This window comes from Pseudozyma flocculosa, assembly GCF_000417875.1.
Source record: "Pseudozyma flocculosa PF-1 unplaced genomic scaffold scaffold00022, whole genome shotgun sequence".
Taxonomy (NCBI): Eukaryota; Fungi; Basidiomycota; class Ustilaginomycetes; order Ustilaginales; family Ustilaginaceae; genus Pseudozyma; species Pseudozyma flocculosa.
Window position 1 is genome coordinate 159,697 of NW_006920890.1, and position 15,151 is coordinate 174,847.

The 15,151-nt window shown below is 67.3% G+C and overlaps 3 protein-coding genes across 3 annotated transcripts; 2 read left to right on the forward strand and 1 right to left on the reverse strand.

Moving 5' to 3' along the window:
- Positions 1-4,925: 4,925 nt before the first annotated feature.
- Positions 4,926-9,080, forward strand: PFL1_05841 (uncharacterized protein; the record flags this gene model as incomplete). Its single annotated transcript, XM_007883378.1, has 2 exons — positions 4,926-5,516; positions 5,676-9,080. The coding sequence occupies 2 exons, from the start codon at positions 4,926-4,928 to the stop codon at positions 9,078-9,080; spliced, it is 3,996 nt and encodes a 1,331-aa protein (XP_007881569.1).
- Positions 9,081-9,977: 897 nt separating this feature from the next.
- PFL1_05842 (uncharacterized protein) lies at positions 9,978-12,604 on the forward strand (the record flags this gene model as incomplete). The annotated part of the gene is made up of 6 exons (XM_007883379.1): positions 9,978-10,807; positions 10,931-11,077; positions 11,210-11,436; positions 11,527-11,647; positions 11,750-12,097; positions 12,229-12,604. The coding sequence occupies 6 exons, from the start codon at positions 9,978-9,980 to the stop codon at positions 12,602-12,604; spliced, it is 2,049 nt and encodes a 682-aa protein (XP_007881570.1).
- An 818-nt stretch (positions 12,605-13,422) lies between these two features.
- On the reverse strand, positions 13,423-14,781 carry PFL1_05843 (uncharacterized protein; the record flags this gene model as incomplete). The annotated part of the gene is made up of 1 exon (XM_007883380.1): positions 13,423-14,781. The coding sequence occupies one exon, from the start codon at positions 14,779-14,781 to the stop codon at positions 13,423-13,425; it is 1,359 nt and encodes a 452-aa protein (XP_007881571.1).
- Positions 14,782-15,151: the final 370 nt, after the last annotated feature.

Sequence of the window (15,151 nt, forward strand, 5' to 3'; positions counted from 1 at the left end):
GCCCGACGAGACACGTCCGAGAAATGGACGCCCACAGCTGCACCAGCGTGCGCTCCAGGACCGGCGACCCTATGTAACTTGTGATAGATATGCATGAAATACAACTCTTTAAGAGCCGCTCGATGTCAGAGGGCATCCAGGTTGCATATATTATAGCTCACACTACCCCTCAAACAGCAGATCAGGTCATGGCCATTGCTTCCTCGCCCACCGTGGCGGGTGCCCTTCCTCCTCACCACCACCTGCTCGCTCGCTCGCCGCATCGGCCCTGGTGATCCTGCCGCCGCTTTGGGCTGATATGCTCCCGCACATGGTGGGCCATGCTCCAGCGGCCATGTCGCAGCGACCATGCTCCAGCAACCCCCGAGTCGGAGGTACAGCCTGCTCTTGCCCGCCTTCCTCGGGCTACCCCCGGGGCAAGTGGCCGGACGTCGCTCTGTCGAGATGACCACGCTGCCGTCGTGGCCTACGCATCTCGGTGCTGCCACTCTGCGACCCGGCTGAACGGCGCGGCTGGTCGATGCAAGGATGAGCAAGCTCAGTCCACGGCGTCCTGCACGTCAGCTTGGCTGCCCTCTGCGCTTCGTGTGGTTCGCCGCCGACACGACGAGGTAGGCCGGCCTCCGCCTGGCCAGGCCACCGCCTGACGGAATTGCGCGAAAAAAGACACGCGGAAAAAGACCCTTGACCCGACCGCGGCAGAGGCCTGAACCGGGTTGAGAAAGAGAAGGAAAAAAGAGAAGCTCCAAATCCGGGAATCGAACCCGGGTCTGCACCGGTCACTCCCTCGGCGAAGAGGGCGCTGTAATGACAAGGTGCCGTCATGGCCACTAAACTAATTCGGAGGGGATGTTCAAGGGCAAAAAATAAGCATATATAAATGCGAATGTGCGCTCCGTCATTCACGACGCCCCCCTGGCCGCGTCTCCAGTCCACCGCGCAACAGGCCAGGTCATGCCTGCCTTGTGCCCGCGCCTTCTCTCCGCTCCTCACCCTCGGCCTCGAGAGGGTGGCAGGGGATCGATGATAGATCACCCACCGCTGCGCACTGCATGTCTCTGTCGTCCCATCCGACGCCCGCGCACTCGGAGGGTGCCTGTATCGGAGACAGCCCACGAGCGAGGGCCCCAGGAGCTGCCCTCGAGCGGTGGCAGAGGCAGCCAGCCGATGGCAGCACCGAGGTCAAGCGCGTGCTCGGCATGCCTGGCCTTTGCGGCGTCCACTTACGGGCACTTTCTTCACACGCTTCCGTCATAGCGGCTTTCGCGCAATCACCGTACCAAGCCCAGAGGGCAGCCACATCGCTGGGAGAGCAGGCAGTCGGGCAAGCTAGCCCGCAACGCGCGGGTCGACCCGATCCCGAAGCTGCATTCCAGCGTCGAGGCAGCGGCAGCCCCGGGCCTACACGTACCACCATACTACACTACGCTCGCACGCACACGCACACCCACACGACGACTGGTACCGTACCGTACATGCCCTCCGTGGCCAGGAACCGGAAGCAAGCAGATGGCTTGGCGGCATCTCGAGGCCAGCTCGGCCCGCCGTTCGGGTTCCTGCCTGTCGCGACACGCCCGAGGCCTGCCGGGTCAGTCTCGCCGCCTGCCAGGCCTCCCTCGGTCGTGCCGGCCACCCCGACCGCACGACGCGGCGAAATTGCAATTGGCGCGGCCTTGGCCCGGGAAGCAAGCCCGCCAGCCAGCCAGCAAGCAAGGCAGCACAGCAGCCACGAGCGAAGTCTTGGCGGGCGCCACGGCGATTTGCCTGGCGACTTTGCCTACGGGGTGGCCTGCCTCGACCGGAGTTGCTGCTGCTGGTTGCTTGCTCCTCTCGATGCCGCCTGTCGCCGCCGTCGCCGCCGTCGCCGCCGGTCCCTCGCTCCTCCTCAGCTGGCAGGCATGGTCGTCCGCAGCGAGCGCGTGGTACCTTACGCACGGCACCGGCCGGGTCGTCAGGCACCAACGATCCTCCCTGCCGCCCGACCGCCACCTACGTACGGAGCTCCTGGCGCTGAATGCGGCCGGCCCCCCTCGACGCCTCTTAGCTTGCCCAGGCCAGCTGGACGTGCTCCACGCGGGTACATGTGGACGGGGCCGACGAGCAACATCGTACGAGCTCGCGACGGCCCATCCTGGCGCGACGTTCCACCCTTGTGCGACGATGCCGACCTCGTGGCCGCAGCCTGCAACGTCCCAGCTTTTCTTGGCGGTCTGGCGACTGTACTTTGATGTGCCGCTGGACCCTCATCCTTCCTCGGAACGGGAAGCCCAGTCCACCAGCAGAGAGGGCTCACCCCTCGCTGGCGCGACGAGCGAGGCGATGGGATACGAGACCAACACCTGCCTCGCCGATCGGTCCGGTCCGTCGGTAGGGCGCACGAACGGCTCGCCAGCCAGCCTCTCGACGATCACAGAGCAGTGCCGTAGTGGCAGGAAGAGCCTTCGCGCATGTCATCTCGGCCCGTCCTGTGGGCTGCTGGGCAAAGCCCGATGGGTCAGCCGGTGTCCATCGGTCGAGCAACTCTGGCGCAGCCCGTCACGGTGGCTGGGACGGACCGAGCGGATCGCACCTCTCTCTCTGTGGATCGCATGCATGGCAAGAAGGATCTGACCTGCTGCTGCTGCCAGCGCGTTCATCATCTCGACCCGGCCCGTCGGCCCACCCAGCGGCGACGCATCCCATCGTCGGGAGAGGCCAGAGCACCCGCAGGCCTGGTCTAGCATCGTACCGCGCCCGCCTGCACCGGGCAATCTTCGACGAAAGACGACGGGGTCCAAGCTCGAAAGGCCGAAGTGTCGTCGCTGACCCTGTCTGTAGGTAAGCAAGCACGCACCTTTGCCTCAATGCGGGAGTCCTAGACGAGCGATCGTTGGTCGTCGCCGTCGTCGTCGCCGTGGCGGAGCGACAGCAGCGGAGGGTGCTCTGTTGGCGCGGTCGAGGCCGCCGCACGCACGCACGCACGCACGCACGCACCGTCAGCGCGGCGTCACGTCCATGATGTCGTCGTCGTCGGGGGCGGCGGCTTGTCGGACGGCGCTGCTTGGGACATGTCTCGTCCTCGCCACTCTTGTCGATGCTGCCGCCCGCTCGTGGTCGCTTACCCCCGACCTTGCTTGCGATGTCGACCCGGTCAAAGTGCGGCCTGCCAGGCGAGTCGAGGTGCGCGCGCGCAGACACACGGCAGGCAGGCATGCCTGTGGCCAGGCAGGCCAGGCCAGCGACTCGACGCGGCCTTTGAGCAAAAATCCAAATGCTGCCGGACGCCCTTGCAGACAGGCGCGAGGAGGGCAGGAGGGGCAAGGCAGACAGGCAAGCGCAGGCTGGCTGGCTGGCTGGCGGTCACGGAGCGTGTGGACGGGTCAAGCGCCAGCGGGTGGCTTGGAGAGCGAGGCTGCGCTGCTGCTGCTGCTGCTGCTGCTGCTGCTGCTCCTGGCCTGGCCTGCCTCTCAACGCAACGTGAAGGTGTGTCAAGAGAGGGTGACCAGGTAGAAGCTAGGAGGGAGAGAGCGACGCACAGCTAGAGAGGGAGAGACCCCAGACACGCACACGCCCCATGCCACATACAGCGAGCATCCCCCCTCGCTCGCTCGCTCGCCTCGCCTTGTTGCCGCCTGCCTGCCTGCCTTTTGCCTGCTTGCTTGCTTTTCTCTGGCCTGCCCGTCGTACCGCGGCTGGGTCGCCCGCGCACACGCCCTCTTTGTCGCCCGTTGGCCGCCTTGGCTGCCCTCCGGCCTGGCTGCCTGCGCCTCCTCTGTCTTGCTTCTCGCCATCTTGCCTTGCCTTGCCTGCTTCTCATCCATCCCCTTTGACCCTCGCTCCCCTTTGATCCCTCGACGCCTCTCTTCGTCTGCTCCTCGACCCGTCGCCGCCGCCGCCGCCGCCGCCGCCGCCCTCTTGCAACACGCAAGCTACGCAGCGACTCGAGAAGCGCACGCACGCACCCACAGAGTACGCACCCACCCTCTTCGGCAGCTCACCGCTAGCCCTCGGACGACGTCCTCGCGCCGCACTTACGCTCCCCCCTTGTCCCGGCCGTCGCGCTCCGACATCGCTGCCGCCGTCGCCGATCTTCGAGCAAAGCGCTGCCGCACCCCTTTGGCGCGCGCGCGCTCCCCTGGCCTCGCAGCTCGAGGCTAAGCCGCTGCTCGACGCACCGCCAACCCGACGCTGTCCGTGCCCGTCATCCGCACCGCCGTCATCGTCGCACCTTCCTCCACTGCCATCTCCCCCATCGCCATCGCCATCGCCACCGCCACCATCACCATCACCACCACCACCGCCACTCCATCCGCCGCCTTCCGCCATTCTCTGCATATCCTCGCCGTCGGCATCGAGATACCCTTTCGCCGTCCGCCATCGTCGCCGCGGCGCTCTGCACTCTTCTTGTCTGGACTCATCTCACCTTCCTTGCTGCTCTCCGACAGGCGGCCTGCTCCAGAGATCCGCTCGAACCTCGACCAACACGTCTTACCTTGCCTCGCCTCGGTCACTCGGGCTCCTCAATCGCTTCTCCTACGATACCGCCGGTCTGGTCGCCAAGGCTTCTACCTGCTGTGAAGCTCAGAACGCCCCGCCGACACGAGCGTTGCTTGAAGCGCCCTCCGACGTTGCCCGACAAGCCTGTAGCCGCCGCTGCCAGATACCAGACAGGACCGGACCGTCCTGCTCGGTCTCCCCTCTACCATCGTACTCGCCCAAAGGCAGCCAGTCACCTTGTCCGTAGTTGGGGTCTCGCGCTCGATACCCGCTCCATTCCGCCCTGCCATCGCCGCCATCGCCGCCGTGCTCTCGCTCGCACTGAATAACGAGATCCGCCGACCCTGCCCACCGGCGCCAGCACCTACCGACCTGCAATCGAGGCAGTCGCCCTGATCGACGCCTCGAGGCCGAAGACCACAGACGCACATTGCAGCCCTAATCGGATAATGGAATATGGCCATCGCGCGCATCCAGACGTGAACATGGCCAGCGTCGCCGCCTCGTCGTCCAAGCAGCCGACAGGATCCCAGATGCCCGTCGCCGACATGTCGAGGGCCGATCGGCAAATCGGCCCCTCGGCCGTAGCCCGCGAGGCTCCCTACGGCTGGGCTCCCCCTGGCGCCAGCGCTCGAGCCGGGGCCGCGATACCTGGCGGTGGCGCCCGAGCCGCGCAACCGGAAGCCCAATCCCGCGCCGCCGTCGCGTCTTCTTCGAATGGATCTGTGCCTGTTGGTCGGCCAGGCGCAGCACCCGCGGCCCCGGCAGACGGCAGGGCATCCCTGATGCCGACGACGGCGGCCGACCTGATGCGCGAAGGGCCGCGAGACTTTACCGTGGTCAAGGAGCTCGGCGACGGATCCTTTGGCACCGTCTGTCTGGCCGACTGGAAGAGCCCGCTGCCCAGCGGCACCATGCTCTCGCCCATGCAGCACCCGACCACCCGACCCGAATACATCGGCAAGCGGCTCGTCGCCATCAAGCGGATGAAGAAGCCCTTCACCAATTGGCAGGAGTGCATGAAGCTGAAGGAGCTCAAGGTGAGTCGCGTTCGCCCCGTCGCCCGTCGCCATCGCCGTCGCCGCTGTCCGGGCACGCACCCCCGCCGCCGCTGGACTCCATTCCCAGGGCACGCCATGCTGACCGCGACCTGTTCTGGCCTGTCTTGCCCTGGCCACGTCCGTTCCTCGCCCGCGCAGTCCCTGCTGGCGATCCCGCACCATCCCAACATCATCCCGCTCTACGACGCCTTCCTGATGCCGACGACCAAGGAGCTGCACTTTGTCTTTGAGAGCATGGAGGGCAACCTGTACCAGCTGACAAAGTCGCGCAAGGGGCGGCCGCTGGCGGGTGGGCTGGTGGCGTCGATCTTTGAGCAGATCGTGCACGGGCTCGACCACATCCACAGCCACGGCTACTTCCACCGCGACATGAAGCCCGAGAACCTGCTGATCACCACGACGGGCCTTGCCGACTACCCGGCGTCGCAGCCGACGGCGCTGCCCGGCTCGCCGCCCGAAAAGGACGTGCTGGTGATTGTCAAGCTGGCCGACTTTGGCCTCGCCCGCGAAACGGACAGCAAGCCGCCGTACACCGAGTATGTCTCGACGCGTTGGTACCGCGCGCCCGAGGTGCTGCTGCGCTCGCGCGACTACAGCGCGCCCGTCGACACGTGGGCGCTGGGCACCATCATCGCCGAGCTGGTCAATTTGCGCCCGCTCTTTCCCGGACAGAGCGAGGTGGACCAGGTGATGCTCTTCTGCGACATCCTCGGCGACCCGAGCCCCGCCTACGGCCGAGACGAGCGGAACCGGGTGCGCGGCGGCGGCGAGTGGGAAAAGGGCATCAAGATGGCCAAGGCGGTGGGCTTCCAGTTCCCGCGCGTCCAGCCGAGGAACTTCCACAGCCTCTTCAACAGCAGGGTGCCCACGAGCCTGGTCGACTGCATCCAGGACCTCCTCCGCTACGACCCCAAGCTGCGCCTCACCACCGCCGACTGCCTCCGGCACCCCTACATGCTGCAGGACGCGCCCAAGCTGCGGCCTCCGCAGGCCAAGCCGGTGGTCAGCGCCACCGCCCCCGTCCGCCGACCTCCGGCCGGAGCCGTGCCGATCAACGACCGGCTGGCCGAGGTCGCGGGGCGGCGGGCGTTGCCACCTTCCCACTCCGAGCCGCTCTCGCCGCACCACACCAAGCCCCCTTTCGGCGCCGCGACGGATCAGAAGGCGCAGGTCAACGGGAGCGGAATGGCGCCGCTGCACCGCGTGCCCTTCTACGCCCAGCAGCAGCATCAGGCGCAAGCGCAGGCGCACGCGCACGCAACGGCGGGGCCATCCGGCTCGGGCTCAGCATCGCACCCTTCGCCGATGCAGGAGGAGCCCGGCGACATTCCCTGGGCGTCGGGACCGGGGCAATCGCACCGGGAGTCGACGGTGTCGAGCTACCCGGCCTTCCCGGACTCGGCGTCGACGTACGCAGGAAGTCACGCGTCGATGCAGTTCGACGGCTATCCACGGGAAGCCCTCGGCAACGGCCGAGGCGGCATGCCTGGCGGAGGTGGACGCGGTGACTATCGCGACGAGATGTCGGACGCGCAGATGACGGAGGCCACGCTGCGGCCCGACAGCCGCGGCGGCCAGCTGCGCGCCCACCAGCACCGACAGTACCAGCAGCAACAGCAGCAGCAGCCGGGCGGTGTTGACGGCATCGGCAGCAACGATAGCCACCGCCACGTCAGCGGAAGGACGGTGTACGACGACGATCTGACGCTTGCGTACGGCAAAGAGCGATCGGCCCGGCAGCCGCAGCAGGCGCAGGCCACTTCGCAGCAGAGGCAGGCCTACGCCTCTGCGCAGCACCAGCAGCAGCAGCAGATCTACGCCCACCAGGCGGACCACGGCGTGGCATCGCGAGCGGCACAGCAGGCCGCGGGCATGGTCGGATCCTCGAGCGAGCTTTCGCAGCAGAACGACTCGAACGCCAGCAACGAGACCATCGGCTCTCGGGAAAAGGAGCGGCGGAGGAGCAAGGGCTGGGGGCTGCACATCTTCGGCGGCGGCGGCGGCGGCGGCAACAGCAACAGCCCGCAGAGCGGCAGCGCCAACAGCAGCGAGCTGCGTCACGCCGGGCAGGGCCAGCAGGGCCTCTACGGCCAGCAGACACCGGCGCAGAAGCTGGCCGCCGAGCACCAGGCGGCGCCCGCCTCGGTCTCGCCGAGCTCGAGCATCACGCAGCTCGACCCGAAAAAGGCCAAGAAGGAGGCCGAGCGGGCAGCCAAAGAGGCGGAAAAAGCGCGTCGCGAGGCGCAGCAGAAGGCGGCGCGGGACCGGGCGAGGGCGGTGATCCAGAAGCGCAACCAGCTGCTGGCGTCGTCCAACACCAAGGAGGCCGTCGAGTGGCTCAGCGGCACGGTGCAGACCGACGACGCCGCCCCGCGAGCGCCCGGGCCGAGCGAAAAGGCGCGCGGCAAGCAGCCGGTGCCGCCGGGGATGCAGCTGTCGCCGTCGGTCGCCACCTTCCCGTCCAACGACTACCCGCACTCGCCGCTCCACGCCCAGCACTCGTCGCAGCCAACGAGCCCCGACTTTGCCGGCCGCGTCACCAGCCCGGCGATGGCGTCCAACATGGCCTGGCGGGGCGTCGGCGGCCCGCAGTACAGCCGATCCTCAAAGGCGCGGCGGCGCGGCTACGACGACGACCATTCGATGTCGAGCTTCGAGGACGCCATGGACCCGCGGCGCATCTCGGTGCAGTCGTACGCCACTGGCGACAGCGACCCGGGTCCCGTCAACCGGCAGCAGCTGCCCGTGCACAACCGGATGCAGAGGGCCAACTCGTCGTCGTCGTTGGCGTCGGCGTCGGCCATGGCCGACCCGCGGCGGTTCGCGCCCTCGGCCAACTCGCACCGGAGCTCGCAGGAGACGCGCTCCATCAGCTCCCTCGACCACCAGCTCATCACCAACATGGAAAACATGACGGCCGCAGAGGCGCGCAGCCGTACACCCGGCAACGTGTCGCCGGGACCCGTCCACCTCGTGGGCAGCCGGCAGTCGGTGAGCCGCCAGAGCCGCGCAAACAGCCGGGCCTCTTCGGCATCCGCCCATCGCCAGGGCTCGGCCTCGCCGCTCCACCACGCCTCGGGCATCCCGCGCTTCCACCCGTACTCGCACGGGGCCGCCGCCGCCGGCGCATCGCAGGGCTCGGCCGCCTACCACCAAGGATACCAGCTTCCGCCGCTCCACCAGGCGCTGCCGGGCAACGGCCAGCGCGATCCGCGCGGCGGCATGGGCTCGGCCGAGGGGACGCAGCTGGCCCCGCTCGCCCACCTCCAGCACCAGCAGCATCACCACCAGCAGCAGCACGGGCCGGCGCCCAGCGTCAACAGCGTCAACCCCATCTTCCAGGTGCCGCACGCCAACGCGATGGGCAACGGCGGCGGCGGCAGTGGCGGTCCGTCGAACACGACGCTGCCGCCCTTTAGCCAGATTGCAGCTTCGGTCGACGCTAACGGAGGCCTCAAACACCACGCACACCAGGCGCCCGATGGCATGTTCTACGGTTCGCCGCACCACTATTCGCAGCCCAGCCACATGCAGCAGGGCTGAGGCGTGCGCGCCGCTGCCGAGCGCGCCCGTCGTCCTAGACCTCCAGGCCGCCCAAGACATACACTCGGCTCGCTTATCTCTCGCCAGGATGCTTCGTCTCATCTCATCTCCATCTCCGTCTCTGTCCCCGAGGACAGGCCGGCTGCTGCTTCTCAGCCCACGCCGGCCTCACGATCTCGATCTGCACGTTCCTTCATCCGTCTCCATCGCAATAGCCTATCATCCGTCTCGCAGACTAGGTCCACACTCGCTCGTTCGTTCCCCACGGCGCGGCTCGGGGGCGGGCGTCGATGGCGGATCATTGTCGTGATCCTCGCCGCTGCTTTGCCACGCCTCCTGTCCGTCGGCCTCCTGTCACCGTCCGTCATCGACGCTAGCTTCCGTCCTGCACGCATCGAAGCAACATTCATCGTCATCGTCGTCCGTCTGCCGCTGCCTGCCCTGCTCGCGGGTCGAGCTCGCACGCACGCACTGGCGGCCGTACCGTTCATCTGGATCCGACGTCAAGACAGGCTTAGCTTGCACCACACGTCGAACGCCCCGAGCGCCCATCACGAGGTCCCCCGTACCGCGTGCCGACCGACCTCGTTGGCCCCCCCTCTCCCGCCTGCTGGCGCAAGCGCAGGATTTTACGTTCTCACCCCACGCCCGTTCCGATGCGGAGGGTGCGGCCTGCGCCTCCGTCGCGGCGCGGCGGTCGTACGTGTCTTCGTCCGGCAACTTCTACCCGTCTTCATCAGGTGGGTTGAGAGGCTGGCATCGCGGTCAACAACACGGCGATCGCCTTGAGGCGGGCGGCCGGCGTGGTCGGGCGCTTGCCTCTCTCACCAACCACCACCGTCGCCATCACCACCGTCCCCTCGTCTGTTCGAGCCTGACCGCCGACCATCCCTCATCATGGCGACGCCCGTACCTCTTCTGGCACGCGCTCCACGTCCGGCCCCGACGCCATTCGCCCACGAGCGGATGCTGGATGCGCGTCCTCGCTCGCCCTGCGAGACGTGCACGCCTCTAGTCGTCGAGAGCTGGATCCCGATCGACATCACCACCACCTCTTGCTCCACGACGACCGGCGCCGGCGACGCGTGGTCGACCCCCTCGCCGTCCCCCTGGACCGCTATGCAGCCTGCTGGCACCGCTACCGCGACGGCGACGACGACATGCACCGTGCTGCAGACCGCCACGCGCACCGTCGAGGCGGCCGCCAGCGCCACCTGCTGCGTGCGCACGGCACGCTGGCCTGAGGACCTCACGACCCCCGTCCGCCGCGCCTTGGTCAACGCCTCGTTCGACGACTTGACCGTGGACTCGCGGACGAGGCAGAAGAGGGGCGTCGATCCCGAGGTCGACGTCGACATCGGCGTCGCCATCGATCGACTGAGGTTTGGCCTGCAAGACCGCATGTACCACGACGCCGACCTGCTGCTGCGAAGGTGGCACGACGACCCGGTCTCGGGCCCGGCGACTGTCACGGTCACGACGACGCAGCTCGTCACGCGCACCTCGACCAGCTGGGTCGCGACGACGCCGACGACGATGCCGACCACGAACTGGACCTCGACTTGGAACCCGCTCCCGTCGCCTGAGGGATCCTGTGCGTCTCAACACTGGTGCAGTCCCGACGCCAAGGATCGCGAGAGCAGGCTCGACCAGCTTTGCGGGTGCATCGTCGCCTGGATCGCAGTCGTCTATGGCGCCTCGCCCAGACGCGCCGCCGACCTCGCCCCGTGGGTAGCCCCCTGAACCGGGCGGTCGGGCCAAGATCCTGGCACAGCGCACACAGACAGACCCAGGCTGATCCTTCCTCCTGCCTGTCCGCTTGCTGACTCGTCCGAACTCGACGACCGCAGCTCCGTCGTCTTCCTCTTCGCCTTTGTCGTCTTTTTCGTCGTCGGGCTGCTGCGCCTCTTTGCCTGCCGCAAGAACCTCGCCGTCCTGATCAACCTGATCCCCGCCGTCGTCTTTGCCGGCGGCATGCTGGGTTACTTTGGCACGCGGTGAGCATCATCACCGGTCCGCCGGCGCCCTCCTTGCTCTCTTTGCCCATGCTGCCCGACCGCAACTGATTTAACCCCTTGTGCCCTCGCCCTCGTCCTCGCCCTCGCCCTCGACGCTGCCGGACCGTGCAGCGCGTGGACTTCCAACAACATCGCCAATACGGGCCACATTGTGGCGTCGCACGCCATCCTCATGTGCCTGCCCCTCTTCCTGGTCGAGGCGATGCTGCAGCTCTTTGGTCTGCTGGCCAAGCGCGCCGAGCAGAGCACCTGGATCCTCCACTCGAGCTACGCCTTGCGCCTGTGCAACCTCGTCGTCTTCTTCCTCTACGTCACCGCAGCCTGTATGCTGCAGACCTGTGAGTCGTTGGTGCTGCACAGGCGATGTCAAGTCGAAGGTATGCTGACCTGTCTTTGGAGGGACACCCCGTGGCGACGATCGCGGCCAGTCCTGGATACCTGGACCGAACGAGGCGACAACTGCGACTCGACGTCGTCCCAGAACCTCTCGCTGTTGCCCCTCGTCGCCGACTGGCTCGCAATCTGCTGCCTCGTGACCGTCGGAATCCTGTGAGTGCGGAGAGGGGGCAGGAGATGCTGGGCTCACCCTCGACTGCGGCGAAGGACAGCCTGGCTGACCTCCGCTCAGATGTCCCGCCTGACACTGCGCAGCATCGTCGTCGTCCGCCTTCGCCACGCGCTCGCCGCACGCATCCTGGTGCACGTCGTGCTCGTTGCCGTGCTCCTCTCGGTCCACTTTGTCTGGCGCATCCTTCGAGACTGGGCTGCTCAAGACGTGTGGGACGCCGGTTGGGAAAAGTGGCAGCACCCCGTCGCAGCCACCGCCAACGCACATGTCGGGGATCACGGCGCTCTGGTCGTCGCCGTCGGAGGCAGCGGCAGCGCCTCGTGCTGGGGCGTTCGATCCGACGGCCAGCCCGACTGGACCACGCTGTCGAGTGTGCGGACCGGGGTCGAGAGGCCCGCTCCGTTCTACCTCCTCGGCATCCTCCCTCTGCTGTACGTCTCTTTTGCGCCCATCTGCCGCACCCACTCTCTTTCTGCTCAACCACACGCGGGCTGACAGTGTCCCTTCCCCTCCCACTTCTCCCCCCTCTCTCTCTCTCTGCACTTGGGCGCCGCATCGACAGGCTTGCGCTCGCGCTGCTGTACATGGTCAACCTGCCCGTCTACCACACGGCGACGGCGACGCCGCTGCCGCCGCAGCCGGATCCGACGGCGCGCTACAAGGTGTCGTTCAACGCGCAGACGAAGCGGATCGAGATGGTCAGGGTCGATGATACGGCCACGGGCAAGGATAAGGACAAGGGCAAGGGCAAGGGCAAGAGCACGGGCACGGGTGACAAGGCCAAGGACGCCCCCGCCGCCACGGCCGACGAGGAGGGAAGGCCCTACTACCGCCTCGTGCGCAGCAGCACGGGCAGGTGGAAGTTCAAAGAGGCCGGCCCTGCCGATCCGAATGGATGGAGGGGAAAGGTCCGTGGTTTCCTCTTTGGATGGCAGTAGAGTCGTAGATGCCGCAGTTGGCAGTTGGCAGATGGGGCCGGAGTCGGGCTGGCTGGATAGATAGTTAGATGGTGGCTCGCCGGCGGGTGGGAGAGGGAAAAGGCGCGGCTCGCCCACGGAGTGGAGGAGCCATCCAGACGGGACCGGAACCACACTTCTGGCGTCTTGCTTCCACCACCATCACCGCCACCACCGCTCCGAGCCCGTGTCTGCCCGCCATGCTCCGCTCATCGAACTTGCTGCGGGTCTATTCCAACCCGCTGCGACGGCTCTTGACAACCTCGACTGCACGGCACACGCCGGACCCGCTCGACGCCATCTTCCAGGCCCAGCGCGAGCTCCTCGACCAGCACAGCCGGACGACGACACACGATCCAGTACCCCCTCCTACCGTCGAGGGTGAACGCCCACCGTCCGACGCGGGCGCAACGAGCGACTCGATACCGCATCATCGGTCCGTGCAGCCAGAACCGCCGTCATCGACCACCGACGAGGGGGCGGCGGGAAGACTGGCAGACGACTGGATCGAGGCACATACCCAGCTCGGCCGGAGCGAGGGCCGAGTCGTCGCCTCTCCCGATCCGGCCAAGCAGCGGCGAGAGTACGACGCGATACGGTCGCACCTCCGCGCCAACGAGGACTTTCTCGCTGCTCAGCAAGGCGATGGACGGTCATGACACGCTGCGACGACGATGGCAGCCGGCCGGCCGGCTTGCCAGCCAACGACTCGACATTTACGATCTGAAGCCGTCGATCAGGTCCTCTATATACACACGCTGCGTGGGAACGCCTGGCTGGCCCATCGGCCCACCGCCCCGTCACCGCTCCTCGAGCGACGCGCTGCCCAGGTCGATCTTGTCTCCGCCGCCCTCGCCCTGGCCCGGCTGCGGCGCCGGTGTCCGCGTTGGCGGATGCGACACGCCCGAGACTGGCCTCCCCTCGCCCGGCCGTGACCCGCCCCAGGCCCACTCCGTAAAGGCGCGGGCCTTTTCAAAGCAAGCCTGCTTGAGCAGGCGCTCCTCGGCCGTGAGCCAGCTGTTGGGCATCTGGGTCCAGCCGTGCTTGACGCCCTTGACCTCCTCGATGACGACGTCGTCGGTCTTGTTTTTGTGGTCCTCGATCTTGGCCACCCACGCCTTGGACTGCTCCGACAGGCTGTCGAGCTCGGCGAGGACGAGAAAGATCTTGGCCTGCGGGTGGATGGCGTCGATCGAGGCCAGGCCGGGCGAGGCGCGCGGGTGGTGCGCCTCGTCGCGCGGCACGTACGTGGGGGCGAGCAGGTCCGAGACCTGGCCCCAGAAGGTGGAGCCGACGGGCATGTTTTCGGGCTTGGTGCGCTCCGACGGCAGCTGGCGGAGATCGAGCGAGGGGTAGAAGAGGAGCACCGAGATGGGCGCCTCGTAGTCCTTGCCAAACACGGTGGGCCAGGGCCGGTCGAGCTCCGGGGGCTCGAGGTGGAGCGCCAGGTTGAGGGCGAGGTTGCCGCCCGACGAGAAGCCCGAGATGGCCACGCGCTTCCGGTCAAAGTCGAAGCGGACGTCTTGGACGGCGTCGTCCGCGGACCCGGACCCGGACTCGGGCTGGGCCTGGTTTGGGTCTTTTGCGGGTGCGACGACCTGCTCGATCTTGCCCTCGGCGAGCTGCTCGGCCTGCTTTTGGGCCTCCTGCTCCATCTTCTGCCTGCCCTCTGCCCTTGCACGTCCGATGCGCATGGCGATGACGCTGCGGAGCTCGGCGTAACCGTTTGCGTCTTGATCGAGGAGCGCCTTGAGGACGTCTTCTCCGTCCTCGATGGCGGCGGGGAAGCGGTGGAAGGGGCCCATGCGGTAGTCGACGCTGATAACGACGCAGTCCATCTGTCGGGCGAGCTGGGCGCAGAAGGGAGCCTGCTCGAGGCAGCTGCCGAGGTAGAAGCCGCCGCCGTGGAAGTCGACCAGGACGGGTACGGGCGCGTCGTCCGCAGGCGACCGGTCGATGATGGAGGTCGGAATGAAGATGTAGAGCGGGATCGAGTACTCTCGCGGGCTGCGGGAGGGGAGGTTGTAGATGAACGGGTGGGGGCCCTCTGGGCTGGTGTACTTGAGCGTCGAGATGGGTACGGCGCGGGGCAGGCGTACGAGGGCGGTGCGCCAGAGGACTGAGACGGGCTGCGAGAACCACTTGCGCAGCGAGGACATGGTGTGTGTGTCGTCTATGGTCGGGGAGGGAGAGGGAAGCGGTGGACAGGGGATTGTTCCACGAGGGGTGGGCAGTGAGAATGGGCGGGTGGTGGTGGTGGTGGTGGTGGTGGTGGCGGTGGTGGCGGTGGTGGCGGTGGTGGCGGTGGTGATGGTGGCGGCAGCGAGAGGAGGTGAGGGGCAGCCAGGAGGATGCCACCATGGGCCCCACAGGCAGCCCCGCAGTGACGCAGGTCGGCAGGTGAATCACCGGCCTGCCACGCCAAGTGGAGGCGCCCAAGCCAGACTCCCGATCTGGGGCTTGCTCAGCCCGATCCAAGCCTGGCCTGCCTGCCTCAGGCCTGGGTCAGCCTACCTGCAAGCCTACGCC